The 17,803-nt window shown below is 42.1% G+C and overlaps 2 protein-coding genes across 8 annotated transcripts in view; one reads left to right on the top strand and one right to left on the bottom strand.

The window, feature by feature from the left end:
* CUNH12orf71 (chromosome unknown C12orf71 homolog) overlaps window positions 1-4,737 on the top strand; it is a 28,921-nt gene extending 24,184 nt beyond the window's left edge. Inside the window, 3 exon segments of the mRNA XM_024733159.1 lie at window positions 2,347-2,499; window positions 3,387-4,057; window positions 4,432-4,737. Coding sequence (XP_024588927.1) covers window positions 2,347-2,499; window positions 3,387-4,057; window positions 4,432-4,737 — 1,130 coding nt within the window.
* Window positions 1-17,803, bottom strand: part of PPFIBP1 (PPFIB scaffold protein 1) — a 174,650-nt gene that overhangs the window by 97,166 nt on the left and 59,681 nt on the right. The gene's annotated exons all lie outside the window — the stretch shown is intronic.

Genomic DNA, 17,803 nt, shown 5'->3' with positions numbered 1-17,803 from the left:
GGCCAATAAATGCTAGGGAGCATAGCATGTTGCTCCTGACCTACACCCGCTGGGATTAATCTAGAACCCCAATCACTCGTGGGGTTTGTGGCAGTCTGTGGCCACTTGCCAGGTGGCCTCTGTTGGGTACACATGGTGTCTCCCCAACTCCAACTCTGCCTATTTCTTATATCAGGACATCATAACTCCTGAAACAGACTCACCTAAAACAATCTTATTTAACAGAACCTAGAAATTTAACTGGTACAACAGCAAAAAACCTGAGAGTCGTAGAAAACTTTAAATGTAATCTTGTTAAATGGAAACAAAGACAGAAAAATATTTGAAAAAGATCTTTACGCAACTGACAGATTCCAATGAGTTGAGGTTCTTTTAAGTTGCACCAGTGTTTCTTGGCTTTTTCCTTTTTTGGATGTGTGTGTTTGTGTGTGTGTTGAAATCCATGCTTCTTTTTGGATAAACATAAAAACCGTATGGTTTCTTTTAATACTGTTTGAAACTTGAAATTTTAAAAAAAGTGACCAAAAGCATATCTAAGCAATGTTAATTTAAGAACATGCTTTTCCAACATTGTAAATCAACTACACTCCAAGGAAAAAAACTTTTTTAAAAAAAAGAACATGCTTTTTCCAAGTACACACACACTTCATTCCTTGGAAACTCGAGTGGAAGCCCTACTCCCTTCCTGAGAATCACTGAATTGACGGAAAAACAGTACCCCATAGCCCCACAGTTTAGACCAGGCTGGCAGTGGCTGTAACTACATTTGCCAAGATGATTTTGCTCTTAGAAAAGGTTATTTTTTGTTTAGTCTCTGCAACTGACAGCCTTCAATCCTACACGACCCACATTTGTCCTCAGAATTTGCACATTTGGAAACAGAAAATGAACCATTTACTTCCCCGCCTACAAAGTACCCACTGAGACCTGACCGATCCCACATAATTCCACGATGCCATTGGGAAGGGAAGGGTAGACTGGGAGGTGGGAGGACTTGGTGAGCAGCAGAGGCGCCTAGAGGAAGATGGCAAGGAAAAGCAAAGCTCTAATTGTAGAAAAACCAAGGCAGCTCATGTTACTGAAGAGGCCATCAAAGGAGATGACATTGGGAACAAGGAAACAAGGACAACGAGGACAGAGATCCAGGTAACAGGTTTAAAACCGTGCAGACAATCTCAGGAATAAGGCAGAAGCCTAGCTGGGACACTCAAAGTAGAAAACAGAGGTCCTCAATGATGCATTCCTCCAAACTTGTCCACAACCGTCTTCACTTTTTTCCTTCTAATACCAGGAAATAACACACTCCCTTTATTACTACCGAGCCCCCTGTCCATGCCACGGATCCCACCCTTACTCTCTCCAAAAGCAGCAGCCAACCGTTTAGGTTTTGAAACTCTCCCCCTGTACTGACTATGCACCGTTTTTGTATTTGGGGGGTGGGTGCGGAAACTAACCTTGCCTCTGCCTCCCCCTCTCACTTTGTCATCCAGACACTGCTGAAGTATGGTCTAGGTTCACTGTTCCCACCTCGTCTCCTCCCATCCATTCCTCAACCCACTGCAAACCTACTGACACCGTTCTCATGAAAGCCAACTGATAACATTCATGCTGCCAAGTGCACTGGAAGTTCTGTTTGGTTTGCTTGTTTTAATCATGTCGAGTATCCAATATACTTTGAATTACCTGGAAGAATGCCTGACAAATGAAACTTCTATCCAAGTACAGGCTTGCAGGATAAAAACCAAGTTCCCTAACAGGGGTGGAAGACCTTCCACCATCTCACTGACCCTGTTTACCTCCTCATGTTTGATCTCCCCACACTCCTGGTTGTTTCTCACCTGGGGGATCCTTGCTCACGTGTCCCCTCTGCCTGAAAGGTCCTCTCCCCCAACCCCTCCCCACCCTCCACCTCACTAACTTCCACACCCCCCTAAATACTGAGATCAGAGGGAATCCTCTCTTGGAGACTTTTCAGACCCCCCCCTCCCCCATCTCTGCCCGGCTGCGCAAGGCGCCTTCTTCCATTCTCCCATGACATTATTTTTAAGTTCTGTTGCTGCACTTACCATTCAGTCCTATAAGAGGCTGTTTATGTCCGTTTCCCCAAATAGGCTCTAAATTCCCTCTAGACCAGAACTATCCTGGACACCCACATGACAAGAGGGAAGTAACCGCCACGGTATTTGTCCTTCTGCCCTCGAGAGGAATCCTCATCCGCCAGGATGATACGGATACAGGATATTTTGGGAGCAAGGCACTGGCTACTGCAGCTTTCTATCCCTTTTTTCTCTCTTCCCACATTTTTGACTATAACTTGGGTCCTTGTGTTGCCATGGTAACCAACAGTCCCAGAACACAGACTTCTGGCAGTTGGACTTTTAGCCACTGAGACTCAGGATCTGAAGGATTTTTCACCTCCCCGGTTTATGGCTCAGGAGTTGGCAGCACCTCTTTCACGAGGGCAGCCACCAGAGCAGAGCATTACAGAGACTACAACATGTGCGTGCATGCGTGTGAGTATTCTTACCCTCTGCCCCAGTTACTTACTGGGGCATCATAGAAAAAGCTGCACTAAAAAGTGCCATCGGATGGTGGGAGGATGGGCATCTAAATGGCTATAATCTTTCTGGGAAGCAATTTGGTAACAACTATTAAGGATCCTTTAATACATTTGTGATCTTTGATCCATTAAACCCACATTTAAGAATATAAAGAGAGCCAAAGATTAACAAGGGAGTTTACTGAAGATTTATCTATTAAGAATAATAACTACTAATGGTCATTAATCAGAAAGTGGTAAAAAGTGACAGAATAGCCATATATATGTTTATTGTAGGTTGTGCCATAAAATATAATAATCTCAGTTTCAGCCAATGTAACTTTCATATCTACATATATATGTGATGTGACTGCACATATATATATATGTATATACACACACACACACACACACATACGTATAAGTACATATAAAGAAAAAGAAGAGATTATAAGGGAGTCCACCAAAATGTTTTCATGATGATTATCATTATCTCTGGACAGGGGGAATCACAGGCATATTTATTCTGATCCTCATACTTTTTTATATTTTTCAAATTTTATACCATGATGATAGTTTTCTTTTATGATACAAGTTCTTTCAGCTGTAGTAACAGATGATGTGAGGCATCCCGTGAAGATGCTTAGTACAGAGGGTCGTATAGAACAGGTTTTGAAAGGGAGAGGGCTGCCTCTTTCATTCTTCACTGCAGATTGCAAAACAGGATGAACTTCTATCAGAATGCGATAGCTCCAAATAGAAAAAGGAATGCATAACGTTATTGCGTAAGTACCGTTATTACCTTCTTCTTTTCCCCAATCCCACTTATTTTTTCTTTCTTTTGAAGATCCCTGGGATGAGGGAGACCTGAGATTTGTGCCTTTGAACTCCACGGCGCACTCATTCTCCAGCAGCTCCAAATCAAACCTGAGTCTCTCTGTGGGCTATTTCCCCTGTGAGGACAACTTTTCCTATGAGAACATCATCTCCTGTGAAGACACATTTTCTGAAGGTCCTCCAATCCACTTTGTCCCTCCTATCCAAGGGACATGGCAGACTGAAAACATAGGGAGACTCCTGGGGAGATGAGACCAAATACAGGATGACCCAGAGCAGTTTTGCAAACTAAGAATCACCCTGGCCTGGGATGTTGACATGGCCTCTAAGAATTCAGACTCGATGGCTAATTAGGACCTAAGTGGAGACAACCAGTGGATAGACAAGTATCCCAAAGAGAAGACATAACTGACTCTCAGCAAACTGGACGGTCTTGTGCAAAAGCTTGAGAAATTTCTTGAGAACCAGTAAGATGACGAAGATGAGGACTGTGTGTTCCATGAATCTGTTCAGCAGGAAGACTCTCAGCTGTCTAGCAGCTCCCCTCCAGGTATGGCTCAGGTTAGTCATCAAGAACATGAGAGCTGTCAACACTTGGCCAGGTTCAACCCATCAGAAAATGAAGATGTCATCCAGTTTCCACAGATTCCTCCAAGGCTTCAGAAAGAGGAGCTTGCTGAAGTGAGCACAGAGGTGCCTCACAGGCAAGCAGGGGACAGGCCTGGCGGAGGGGACAGGCCTGGCGGAGGGGCGAGGTCGGAATGCACAGAGAATTACTACCTGCTGTAAAAGGGTCAGAGTGGAGCTGAAGGGAAAAAACTGAGGAGCACCAAGGCAGAGAAGAGGGTAGGAAAGTAAAGAAAAAGCCAAGAATTATGACCAAAATAGGTGTGCATGTGTGTGTGCGTGTGTGTGTGTAAGTATTAATGAGTACTGAAGCTGTGCATGTACAGTTGGGTCACTTTTGGTTAAAGGATTTGAGCTCCATAAATGGATAAATATTGACTCCACTGTTGTCTAGGTTACACAATATCTAAAACTCATTTTCTTGGCAGATACTAAGCCAGGTGACTGGCAGCCAAAGGACAAGTATTGCAGAGACCTCCTCAATCTCATCAGGTCTGCAAGAGAAGGAGGACACTCACTCCAGCACACAAGCCCTCTCCTGTCTGAACTTCGGGTGGATCTTCCGCTGGCTAAGGCACCAAGTCCTCCCTTCATTTTGGGGGAGAGAGCACCCCGAGAAGGCCACTGAGAGCCCTCATCAGCTAGCACAAAAGAAACGACTCTCTCACAGAAGCAAGAGAATCCAACCTCAAGAATCCCTCGAATTAGGTCACCCCATATCGCCAGATTTTTAAACTTTTTGATAGCCCCTATTCTACAATCCCCATGAGCTATTTTTTCCCCAATAAACAAAATACATATTCTTGTTATCCATGTCTTCCGCTCCCAGCTCAAGATGCTGGCTCAGGCTGAAAGTTTATATGTTGGCCCGAAGACGGAAATATATTCTCTGGGAAGTTTCAGTATTATCATCCTTCCTAACCTGAAGGCATTCTTTTTCCCTCCTCTCCCTACTTCTTTCTGTATTTCACCCTATTTCACTTTATATATTTTAACCTATTTTATCACTCATCCAAATCCCCACTTTCAGAAGGCAGCAGTACAACCCATCAAATTCCCAACATGGCAGGATGGCTTTGGTTGAACCTGCAGGACTCAAGCAAGTGGCAGAGGATACCAAGTCCCTCAGGAAGCTAAGTTCAGTTGGCAGTGTCAGGCGTTCAAGGCGGCGGATCTGATGTTCCCAGAAGACCTGACTGGTTCTAGTACACCTTGCCTTGGCTAGAATAAGTAGCCCACTTAGGAGGAATGCGAGGATTGGGAATGCCTAACTCTCCTTATTCATAAGATGGGGAAGGTAATAATACAGACTTCATGAGGCTGTTGTGAGAATTAATGAGATAATGTGAGCACTTGAATAATATCATTACTGATGTTATTGCTACGATTCATTCTCCTGTGGATATCCCCAGAAGCCCTGATCCAAGGAACATCCAAGAGTGAGAGTTTAAGAGTCAATTCTCATTGAAATATTTCCCACACAGAAGCAATATTTACAAAAAGTTATGGGTTTCAGCAGATCTTGACTCAACCAAGTTCCCTCCCAGTCCATTCCCCACTGTGCCCTCTGAAATTCCTTTACAATGGTCATTAAACTTTCCAATAAACGTCAACTTCTTTGAGGAAGGCTGTAATCACACTTTTAGCCCCTATTATTGTTATCACCTCACCTCCCGGGTACCACCACCATCCTCCTTATTCACCCTCAGGTTTACTCAAGAGCCCTCCTTCAGCTTTTGCTACCACCCTATAGGACCTTCAGAGTTCATATGATTCTTTGGTTTCAAATTCCTTCCTTTCCACAATTTTAATTTCTTTATCTCTTCCTTCCTCCCACAAAATTTAGCACATAGGAGCATAAGATAATTTTCTAGCTTACAAAAAACAAAGCAAAAACAAATTCAATCTTTGAGCTCCAGCTACCTTATTATTTAAGAGATAAAGCCATGTAAACATATGACTATAAAGGGTTATGGCTGGTAATACAGTAGTTTGTACACGGTCCATACTGACTACTAAACAATAATCAATTCAACATGGGGAGGTTGATTTTACAAGGTTTCATATATGAGGTTGCTTGAGTCAGAAATGTGGTTAGTTTAAGGTGGAGGACTTTAGAAACTGGCATGGAGTTTAGGTGTGTGATCCTGGCTGGTTATACATGAGAGACACTGGGGAGGATATAGTCCCCGGAAAGACAGCACCATGGGAAGGAAGGAATCAAAGAGCAGGGCCTTCTTAGCAGTATATGCTCATGGTCACACCCTGAATCTCTGCACAGCCAGACTCCTCACTTTATCCACCTCTCTGAGAATATTTCCCATTCAACTAGCTCACGTGTATGCCCTCCGCCACCTTCAGCTACTCCTTGACTTACTTCACCAAGACTTTGAGTTCCATTACCCTACCCGTTCCATGACTTTCATTCACCTCCTTCCAGATGCAACCTTTGCCCCTCCTTCCCAAGCCATGGCATATCCACCACATCTACTAGCATTCACAGTGCCTGCCCTTTTCTTCTCCCAGCTCTTCTTTTAATCTATACTCTCCAAATTCCCCAACAGAACAACTATCTTGCTTCTCATAAGAGCCAATACACAAACATAGGAATTACCTTCTCCATTCCCTGGAGAATTCCCCCAATGCCTTCTCAAGTCCACATTGCCTGGGGCACTCATCCTTAAAGACCCTGCTCTAGGGCCGCTATGAGGCCAAGACTGATTCTTCCAGTTGACATGGTCAACTTTACTTAAGCTGTCCCCCAGTCCCTACCCTCACACCATGACTTGTACTTTTCAACTCTCTTGATATGACTATTTTACCTACAGACTCCGACCTCTTGAGGGCAAGCACCACGTCTCGGTTCCTTTTCACTGCAAGTTCTTAACACAGTGTCTGGTACAGAGTGATCTCTCTGTCTCTATATAATCTTTTTAATGATTTGAATATGTCCTATTTCTCTTTTTTCCTACACAGTTTTCTTTGAAAATGAAAAACAACAGCTTAGAGTTGCTATTCCTTAAGTCAAAAGTCACTGGCCAGCAGGGTTAAGAGCAGAAAAGGAGAGTTAGGGGGGGAGACAGGAAGAAGAGAAAATGGCAATCTGTGAAAAGTCAAGTGAGGTGGCTTGACCTTAATTGAGAAACCTAAGACCAGAGGAATTTAGCAACTAATTTGAAAATTTAATTCAACAAATACACGTGGAGCCTTACTGTTGCTTTAACCAGACACCATGATACGCCTAAAAGAAAGATGACATCTCCTACCGTCATGGCGCTGGTAACCAGTCTTGTTGCTTTGCTCAATTCTTTCTCTAGTAATTAAGTCAACCTCTAAGAAAAACTCACCTAAAAACTCCCTTTAAGATTGCCACACTGAATAAGAAGCCCTGTTCATTTGTAAGATTTCTGACATATTTGTGTTTATTTTTCAGTGTTGTATAAACCTGCTTGACAAGTATGAACCCACCTCTACGATTCAAGCAATGCACTTTACAAGTCTTTGTTCTCACGGGCCCAGCTGCTCCGCGGCATGTGGGACCCTCCTGGACCAGGGCACGAACCCGCATCCCCTACATCGGCAGGTGGACTCTCAGCCACTGTGCCACCAGGGAAGCCCCTGTAATAAATATTTTTTATAAAGAATTGGAATGCTAAATATTCCTTGGGGTTGTGCTACATCTTAGAAAGTGAGTCAAGGTATTTAAAAATGGGAATTATTTCAGTACCTCCTCATTTATTACAGCGTCAAATATGCTATGAAGCTCTTAGCTACATGCCAACCTAGGACCAGGTTCTCTGCTCTGTGTCATGTCCAAAGGGCTGGTGGAGGCCACTACACACCAAGTGGACTGACAGCAAACTTGGCGTGGCCATGGAGAGACTCTAGCTCTGCAGAAACCTCAAGATTCAAGGAGAATGACTGTGCTTGCCGGGCACATGCCAGTCTAATTCCTTCAAGTGAATTGCTCAACCTTGAGACCCATAAAGTTCAGATGCTTGAATTAGCGAGGTTTTGCCTTAAATATTCATATTCTGGAATCTATAACAACATCATAATATAAGCCAGCATGCAGGGTAAGAAATTATCAAACAAATGCAAGGAGTATTCAGCTGTCTCCAAACACAGAATTGGGATATAGGTTAATGTAAATTTTATAGGCCATCTCATGCCACACCAATTTTTCACTCAGCAAGATCTCAATGAGAGAAAAAAGCGTGTGAACATACTATACCAGCAAAATACGGGCAAGTCATTTTTCCAGACTTAAAGAACATAATGTGAAAATTCATGGCTCAAAAGGATGCAGGAGTCCAAGGTCTACCTGGTCGCAAAAATAGTGTCCAAGATCCTCTTACAAAACAATGAAAAGAAAAATAAAGCAAATTATAAATGAATTCATAGAGAGTGCTGATAATTACCCCTATATTTAAGAATAGTTTTGTTTAGGCAGGAGGGACAGTTACATGCTTCAAAACTAGGTCTTTTCATTATGAACTGCATGCAGGGTACTCTCTCATCTCAAAATGGATGGGGGCGGGGGGTTTCAATTGCACCGCCCAGAGTCAATCTTTTCCTGCTACCCCTTACTACCGCAACAGAGAGAACAACACCGCTTTCAAAAGTGAAATAAGATCCTCATCAGATAACACTGAGTCAGTCATGAGCAAAGCAGGTATAAAAGCCTTAGGGTAAATCTTAAAAGAATTATAAGCCTAGATCAAGAAACCCCCCCTACGAAACAATTTCTGTTTACTATCCCACCTTTCATAGGAATTTCATGGTTTTGATGCCCATTTGATTTCAATCTAACATGCTTTATGAAGAACCATTGAGTATTTTCAAATGGGAGGGCAAATATCAATATCTTTTCAGATTGTGGCTGGGTTGAATGAAAATTTGTCTCATTATTATTGAATTCTCTCAGTCTAGAAGGAAATCAGAATGGCAATTTACTTTGTTTTTCCTCATCTGCATCATAAATCCTTAATAAATCTTAAGGATTTATTATTTTAAGGGCAAATCCCCGCTCCTAGAACTTTACTATACACCCACTCACAAAGAAAACACTTCAGACATTTAAAATATTAATATATTTTTGGATAGTTGCTTACAAGTTTCCCTTTTGTCAACTCCTCTGCCATCTGTCTTTGGGGCCTAGATTTTTCCCAAATAGGGATGGGAATGAGAAGGAGAATTTTTCTCCAGTAAAGTGACTTTCGAAAGTTCAGTTAGTACCATATTGCAACCACCAACATAGTAACTGATTCACATAAGGATCAAAGATGAATGCGAGGGCTTCCCTGGTGGCGCAGTGGTTGAGAGTCCGCCTGCTGATACAGGGGACATGGGTTCGTGCCCCGGTCCGGGAGGATCCCACATGCCGCAGAGCGGCTGGGCCCGTGAGCCATGGCCGCGGAGGTTGCGTGTCCGGAGCCTGTGCTCCACAATGGGAGAGGCCACAACAGTGAGAGGCCCGCGTACCGCAAAAAAAAAAAAAAGACTAAAGAGACATGACAACCAATTGTTATTTACCATCCTTACTGAATCCTTCAAATCTACAAAACTACCATAAAAGATATTTTTTAACAGTTGGACAAGTCTGAATGGGGACTATATATTAAGCCCTTCGAAACAGTCCAAGAGAAAAACACAAAATAGAAAATGAGAAAACAGAGATGGGAGAAATGTTAAGAAAAACTCTAGTAAGTAGGGAATCCAGCAAATTATTGTAAAATATTGTAAAATATCTAAAATATTGTATTTGCTATTCTTGTGTGATAGTAACGTCTTAAAGATGTATATATTTAAAGCATTAAAATTTTTACTCTAAACAAAACTTAGGTATTAATCTGATTTCTCAAGTGGTATAAACTGGGCAATTCTTTAATCTGGATTCATTCATCCTGGCATCTGCCTTTGGATTTACCACCGGGGTTTAAGGAATTTTCAGTCTCATGGGTTAATAAATATTCATCCCCTAAGTCCTTCTAACTGTAAAAAGACAAATTAGTGCAGTTGAAAGAAGATTAGCATCTAGGCACTTTTAAAAAACATTTCAAATTTCAGGAGTTTATTTAGCTTTTGTAAGAGTAATTTTGCCCAATGCAGAACCAGGGTCTCTGCCCTCAAACTATCCACAGTTTTCAAGGCCTGGATAGCTCATGTTTACTTTCAAAAGAACTTCTTGGGCATTTTCTATGTTTCTCACAAATCAAGAACAGTTTGCCACTTACAATACTAACAATTCCTACAAACTGTTTTGACATTCCCTTTTATTTTGAGCGGCGCTAGATTGTTCTGCTTCTTCCAACCTAAGAAGTAGCATAAGCCTGAAGTCACCATATAATGCACTGAACATCCTGAGGGACTTCTGAGAGAAGAGGGTGCTACCATAGTCCTTATTAACCTTTTATGGAGCATGCCTTTTATATGATTAAAGCTATAGATTTTCTCTTAAACAAATGCACGCATTCATATATACTAAACACTTTGCAAACAATTCAGAAAGTTCCGAGACTCTCTGAATCCTATGTTTTAATCCCAGGTTCAAAACCCAAGTTCTTAAATAAAACTTCCTGGCTTCAAATCCCAGGTCCACTGCTTATTTGCAGTGGATCCTGGGGAAGTTGCTTAAGCTCTCTGGGCTTTCCATTTGATCTTTAAAATGTGATGCTATTCGGTTGGCCAAAAAGTGCCTTCGGTTTTTAAGTAAAAATAAAAGACACGTTTTTCATTTTCACCAAGAACTTTATTTACTTTTTGTAGAATAGAGGGTTTTTTTTAATTTTTAAAAAATTTTAATTTATTTATTTAGATTTGGTTGCACTGGGTCTTTGTTGCTGCGCTAGGGCTTTCTCTAGTTGAGGTGAGCAGGGGCTACTCTTCGTTGTGTGCAGTCTTCTCACTGTGGTGGCTTCTCTTGTTGCAAAGCACGGGCTCTAGGCACGTGGGCTCGGTAGTTGTGGCTCACAGGCTTAGTTGCTACGTAGCATGTGGGATCTTCCCAGACTAGGGATTGAACCCATGTCCCCTGCATTGGTAAGCGGATTCTTAACCACTGCGCCGCTAAGGAAGTCCCACCAAGAACTTTAGTGAATAACGTATTCACTCTTTTGCTCCACTACCTTCTGCCATTTTTCAGGTAACTCCATAATTCCATCTTCCCAAAACTTTTTATCTTTTTGAGCAAAGAGTTGTTCCAGGTGCCTTTTACAGTCTTCGAGAGAACTGAAATTTTTTCCATTAAGAGAATTTTGTACAGACCTAAATAAATGGAAATCCAAAGGTGCAATGTCTGGTGAATATGGCGGATGAATCAGAACTTCCCAGCCAAGCTGTAACAGTTTTTGCCTGGTCATCAAAGAAACATGCAGTCTTGCGTTAACCTGATGGAAGATCATGCATTTTCTGTTGACTAATTCCAGATGCTTTTCATTAAGTGCTGCTTGCAGTTGGTCTAATTGGGAGCAGTACTTGTTGGAATTAATCGTTTGGTTTTCCGGAAGGAGCTCATAACAGAGGATTCCCTTCCAATCCCACCATATACACAATATCATCTTCTTTGGATGAAGACCGGCCTTTGGTGTTGGTTGGTTGGTGGTGGCTCACTTCGCTTGCCCCACGATCTCTTCCGTTACACATTATTGTACAGTATCCACTTTTCATCACCCGTCACAATTTCTTTTAAAAATGGAGGGACTTCCCTGGTGGTCCAGTGGTAAAGAATCGACCTTCCAATGTAGGTGATGTGGGTTCGAACCCTGGTTGGGGAACTAAGATCCCACATGCTGCAAAGCAACTAGGCCCATGCGCCACAACTACTGAGCCCGGGCGCCTCAACTAGAGAGCCTGTGTGCCAAAACCTACAAGCCCATGCACACTGGAGCCTGCATGCCACAACCAGAGAGAGAAAAACCTGCATGCCACAACTAGAGAAAAGCCCGCACGTCACAACTAAAGAGAAGCCCACACGCCACAACGAAAGATCCCCCATGCCACAACTAAGACCTGATGCAGCCAAATATAAAAAATAAATAAATAAAAGTAAAATGAAATAAAAATTTAAATGGAACATTTCTGTTACATTTAGAGAATCGCATGCGGAAATATGGTCAAGAAGGTTTTTTTCACTTAACTTATGTGGAACCCACACATCAAAGAGACGAACATAACCAAGCTGGTGCAAATGATTTTCACCGCTTGATTTGGATATTTTCAGTATGTCAGCTACCTCCCACGTGGTGCAACACTGATTGTTCTCAATTAATGTCTCCATTTGATTGCTATCAACTTCAACTGGTCTACTCAACCATGGAGCATTGTCCAGCGAGAAATGTCCAGTACAAGACTTCACAAACCACTTTTGACCCGTTCAATCAGTCACAGAACCTTCTCACACACTGCACAAATCTTACGTTTTGTGTTTCAGTTGTGTTTTTACCTTTCTTGAAATAATAAAGCATAATATGCCAAAATGTTGCTTTTTTCCTTCCATCTTCAGTATTAAAATGGCTACACAAAAATTCACCAACTTTGATGTCTTTTTTTAAATGCACACTGATATGACAGCTGTCACATACAATCTAACAAAATTGTTTCTAATGAAGTTAAAGACAACTAAATGCTACTAGAGCCATCTTACGGAAAAAGATGGATGAACCTTTTGGCCAACGCAATAATAGTACTAACCTCAAATTGCTATGGTGAGGATTTAGTAAGTGTCTGACACCTAGTAAAAGCTTGTAATTTTTAGCCACTGCCCTTCCTGTCATATACCTCCTCTGTTTTGAAAATTTGCATGGCTCCTAATGACCACAGAATTAATTCCAAGCAAACTGCCATTACATTTCCCTCCATCAGACTATGTGCCTTCCCAGTCTTATTTAACAATGCTCCACCCTCACCCCCATGCTCCCTGCAGTACTTGTCCCCTGCTGCTGCTCCCTGTACTTTCCTGCCTCAGTGCCTTTGCTTATACCGTTCCCTCCCCTTGGAACTGCCCTAACCATGCTACTACTCCTTCCATCTGCCTTGCTACCTACCTACTCCCAACTGCACCCTTCAAGGCTCAGGTTAGATCCAAGCTCTTCTATGGAACTGAGCAGGTTGGAAATAAGTTTCTCCTTCCTTTGTGCTAACCATGGCTCTACCTGCATTAAGTGTACATTTTATCCTGTTTTACAGAAATGCGCTTCCACAACTTTCTCTCCCACTAGACAAAAGCCCCTGTGTTCTGCTTATCTTTTCACGCTCCAAAGCCCCTGGCCCAGTTTCTTGTACATAGTAGCTCCACGATAAATGCTTGGTGAAATGAATCGTTAATCTGCAGGAAATAATTGAAACAGATAATATCTGAAATTGAATGTCATTTCCTCTCACATAAAATTTCACTAGCTTCTACTTTAATTAAGTCTAGTCCCTGGATGTTTATATTGGGGGCCAGGGAGTGTGGCACAGTGTAGGTGTTTCCTGAGTGGAAAAGCTCAGTTTTGTACAACAGACAAAGCTACTTAACAAAAGGGCAGCCACAGCTTTCTACTTGCCTTAATAGAATGTGATAGTCTATCCTCCCTTTTTTGTTTAAAAAGACATTTTAAGCCTTCTTATTTCCTCTAGATAATGTTTAGATGCATTCACTCATTCAAATACATTTACTGAACATTAACATGCTAGAGGCTGTGCACAAAGGTGAGTATCACAGACACTTCCTCTGCAGAGCTCACGCTTGGGGAGAGACAGGCATCTTGCCAGACATAGCACAGGGGCTGTAATTTGAGCTAGAGCTGAAAGGAAGAGCTGGGCGACGGAGCAGACAACACTGGCAGAGGGGACAGTCTATGCAATGGCCACAAGTCCTAAAAGGCATGCTTGGGATCCAGTGATGAGTCCAGTTTAGCTTGAGCACAGGGTGTACTTCAGTGCGATGGTTAAGAGATTGAAGTCTGAGGTGCAGGGATGGAGCCAGGTCACTACAGAGCTTTGAATTGTTTCTTATGGGGAGAATGGAGTTTTTGAAGCAAGAGGTTGAGATGAACAAATCTATGTTCTAGAGAGAAGTTTCTAATAACAGCAGTGTGGGAGTGGGGCTGAAGTGGAGAGAAGTTGGTATCAAGAATGTTAGAGAAAAAAATCCTGCCAGCCAGGCTCCATGGTGAGATGGAAGAAAGAGTCCAGTGAAGTTCCAGCCCTTAAGTAGTTTTCTCAAAACGTTTGGTGGTCCTCCTGTTCCATCCTCCGGCCCAGCTGCAATACCCTCCATGCTACAGCAGCTCTGACATTACTCTCTCTGACAGTTAGTAAGCATTTACCTGAGTTAATTTAATGAACACAGTGGACATGATCTAAGTTGAAAAGATACATCAGATTCATATTGTGCCCTCAAGTGCCCAGGCACCATGGAGCAGATTTCTCCTGGCTCATTCTGTCATTCATTTATTTATTATTCATTCACTTGCGGAGGTCCCACTATGTGTTGGCCATTATTACCCTTCATACCAAGGACCTGGGGATACACAAGATGTTGTTCCTATTCTACAGGTGTTCAAAGTGAGGGCAGAAGTGTTAACTGTCATTTATTCAACAAAAGGAATCACTAATTGGCCTTCATCTTATATGAAGCTGTCTAAAAACGTGTTCTGGATATTGGTCACAATAGTAACTTGTAACTCATTTTTACCTTAAATGATTGGCTTTCTACGTGAACTGTAGAGCTGGGCTGAGGAGGGTTCCTGCTACAATGTCTGGGGTTACTTTGCTTATATTATACAGTAGATGTCTGTGAATCTGCCCACTCACTAAAATGTATTTGTAACCCCAAAATCAGTATCAGTGGCACTTTTGCAGTTGTTCATGGCCATGTACAGAGTGGCAAAAAATTTGAGTGCCCGTGTGCATGATCCCAGCTGAGGTCAAACAAGGCAATGCTCTGCCTTCTCATTTCAGCTTAGCTCTCCCACTATAAATAAGTGTCCTTTTCATGGTCTGTCCTGTGCCATGTTTTTCATATTTCTGTGCTTCTGGTTGGTGATTTCAGTGTTTAAAATGGTCCCCAGGCATGAGGCTGAAGTGCTGTTTAGTGTTTCTAAATGCAAGAAGGCTGTGAGGTGCCTTGTGGAGAAAATGCATGTGTTAGGTAAGCTTACTTCAAGCATGAGTTATAGTGCTGTTCATCGGGAATTCAATGTTAATGTATCAGCACCATTAAATAAGGTCCCTTTAAATGGAAGCAAGGTTATGTATTGGTCAGTTGTGAAGACGCTGTGACAGAAGCTCACAGGAACCTAAGCCTGTGAATCCCCTAGGAGCAACGGTTCAGTAGGCACTAATTCAGCATTTTGGTGACTTTACAGAATGTCACTACTGCAACAAACAAGAATCAGCTGCATTCTGTCAGGTCAGGAGTACAGAGAACACACTGATTTTTTTCTCAGCTCTACCTCCTGAAGATTCAGGAATGTCACAGAGGGAGGAAACAGAAATCACTTTCTGCTAAGTGAAATAAGTCAGGCAGAGAAAGACAAATACCACATAATCTCACTTATATGTCCAACCTAAAAAACAAAAACAAAATAAAATGAAAACAGACTAACAGACACAGAGAACAAATAGGTGGTTGCCAGAAGGGAGGGTGATGTGGAGGTGGGTGAAATAGGTGAAGGGGATTACGAGGTACAAACCCCCAGTCATATAACAAACAAGTCATGGGGAATATGGTCAATATTATACAGCATAATATATACAGCATAAGGAATATGGTCAATATTATTATCATAACTTTGTACAGAGATCGATGGTTATTAGGCTTATGATGGTGATCATTTCATAACATATGCAAATGTCAAACCATTTTGTAATATACCTGAAACTAACGTAATACTGTATGTCAAACGTATTTCAATTTTTTTAAAAAAAGACAAAAAAATAAAAAAAACAAATTACTTTCTGGGTCCTGTAACACTTCAGTAGAATTAGTTGGTACTTCCTGTGCCTGTAAAGTCGCTTAGACACAGTCTCACAAAGAAGGTCAACAGAAATGGGTGTTTTGGTATCACCGTTTTCTCTTGGGTGAAAACTTTATGCTTAAAGCCTGATACTCCTTGAAGACCACCTATTCCCCGCTTGATACTTAGTTTTTGGACAACTCCAACAATCTGGGTAAAAGGCCTCTGAAAGGGGTGCTCTGTGCCAGACCTCAGACAAGATCGATTTAGACCCTGAAGAACCAAAAAGCCCACTTTTCTAACCAAATAATCCCTTCTTTAATTTCTAAAAATTTATAAACAATAAGACTATTTTAGTCTCATCAAATTATCCAAAACTTCTGAGAATGCCCCGGAATCCCATGTTTCCCCTCAAGCAGGAAGCAACTCCCAGACATCAATGTACTAAGAAGGCAGCTTCCCTACTCCAAGAATTCCATGCCTTTGAACCAGAAGCATTAACGGAGAATTCCATCCTGTCTTCTTGACTCTTTCCCAAGGTTGAGCTAGTGTTTATTTGTTAAAGAAAACAGTCATCCAAACACAGATCTGTTGAAATGTTTCCAAGCAAGATGAGAGGCCAAGGCAAGGAGGAGGAACAGCTAATCAGAAACCAAGGGCAAGAAAAGCTGGGTCCAAAGTAAATATAGTACAAAATGCCCAGAAAGACAGCTGATGACCTTTTCTTCTAAAATCTCTTAATATCACAGAATCAAATGGACCAAATATTTAAAGCCAAGCATATTACTACCATGAAGGTAAAGGAATAAAGTAAAAACAAACATACAAACAAGAAAAGATGATGGTACAACAACAACTTGTGTTTTGAAATACAAACAAAAACACAGACGGCAAATACAATTTACTGTACCTCATTTAGGAGTTGGTCGTCGGCCAGGGATTATGCCTCAGTTCAAGGTAATCGTCACAGGAAGCTGTCAAGGCTATTTCAAACTTTGAAAGCAACCGTAATATTTCTAAGGAGATAGCATATATTATTTTTTGCCTGAAGCTTAAATGAATCTTGCTACAATGCCTGTGAATTGCCACACCCCTAATTTAAGTCTCCTCTTGGTTGGAGCATCTCTGGGCCATGATCTGACAAAGAGAGGCTAGCATTATGGACGCAAGGAACACTGACCACACCTTTGGAATCCAACCTCATTTCTGTGATTATAACGCACAAAGCCTTGAGCTACTGCTAAACAATGGATTTAAGAATGACTGAAAACCCTTCTCCCACTTCTTTACTCTCAAAGCGATGGAGACCCTGGCTAACTGAAATTCGGGTGCCAGAACCCAGATTTCCCCAGAATACCACAATATTAAACCACAGATCCACTAAGCGGAAGTCAGAATTCCCGCAACCCTCTTCCTCCTTAAAACACTGCTGAGACTACATACGTAAGTGCCATTAGAGATGCTAAGCCCTCCTCATTAACTGCGGAAATGCATGGCGACTTGAGAGAAACACACACAACCTGTGCAGCTACACAGCCAGCGTGTATGTACGCCCACACACACATGCTCCCTACATATTTTGATTATTTAGACGTGTAAACATTTCCTGCTCTCTGTCAACAGTTACACTCTTGCATATCTGTATTAAGGAGAAAAAAATTCAAAGGCACTGACCAGTTTCCCAAGAGGTGAGGAGAAAAGAAAACAACCGAGAATAAAAAGATGGCTATGGGCTTCCCTGGTGGCGCAGTGGTTGAGAGTCCGCCTGCCGATGCAGGGGACACGGGTGCGTGCCCCGGTCCGGGAAGATCCCACATGCCGCGGAGCGGCTGGGCCCGTGAGCCATGGCTGCTGAGCC

The sequence above is a fragment of the Neophocaena asiaeorientalis genome, unplaced genomic scaffold, assembly GCF_003031525.2.
Source record: "Neophocaena asiaeorientalis asiaeorientalis breed wild unplaced genomic scaffold, Neophocaena_asiaeorientalis_V1.1 scaffold150, whole genome shotgun sequence".
Classification (NCBI taxonomy): domain Eukaryota; kingdom Metazoa; phylum Chordata; class Mammalia; order Artiodactyla; family Phocoenidae; genus Neophocaena; species Neophocaena asiaeorientalis.
Note: the sequence above shows the minus strand (reverse complement) of the source record. Positions and strands in the feature narration are given on the sequence as shown.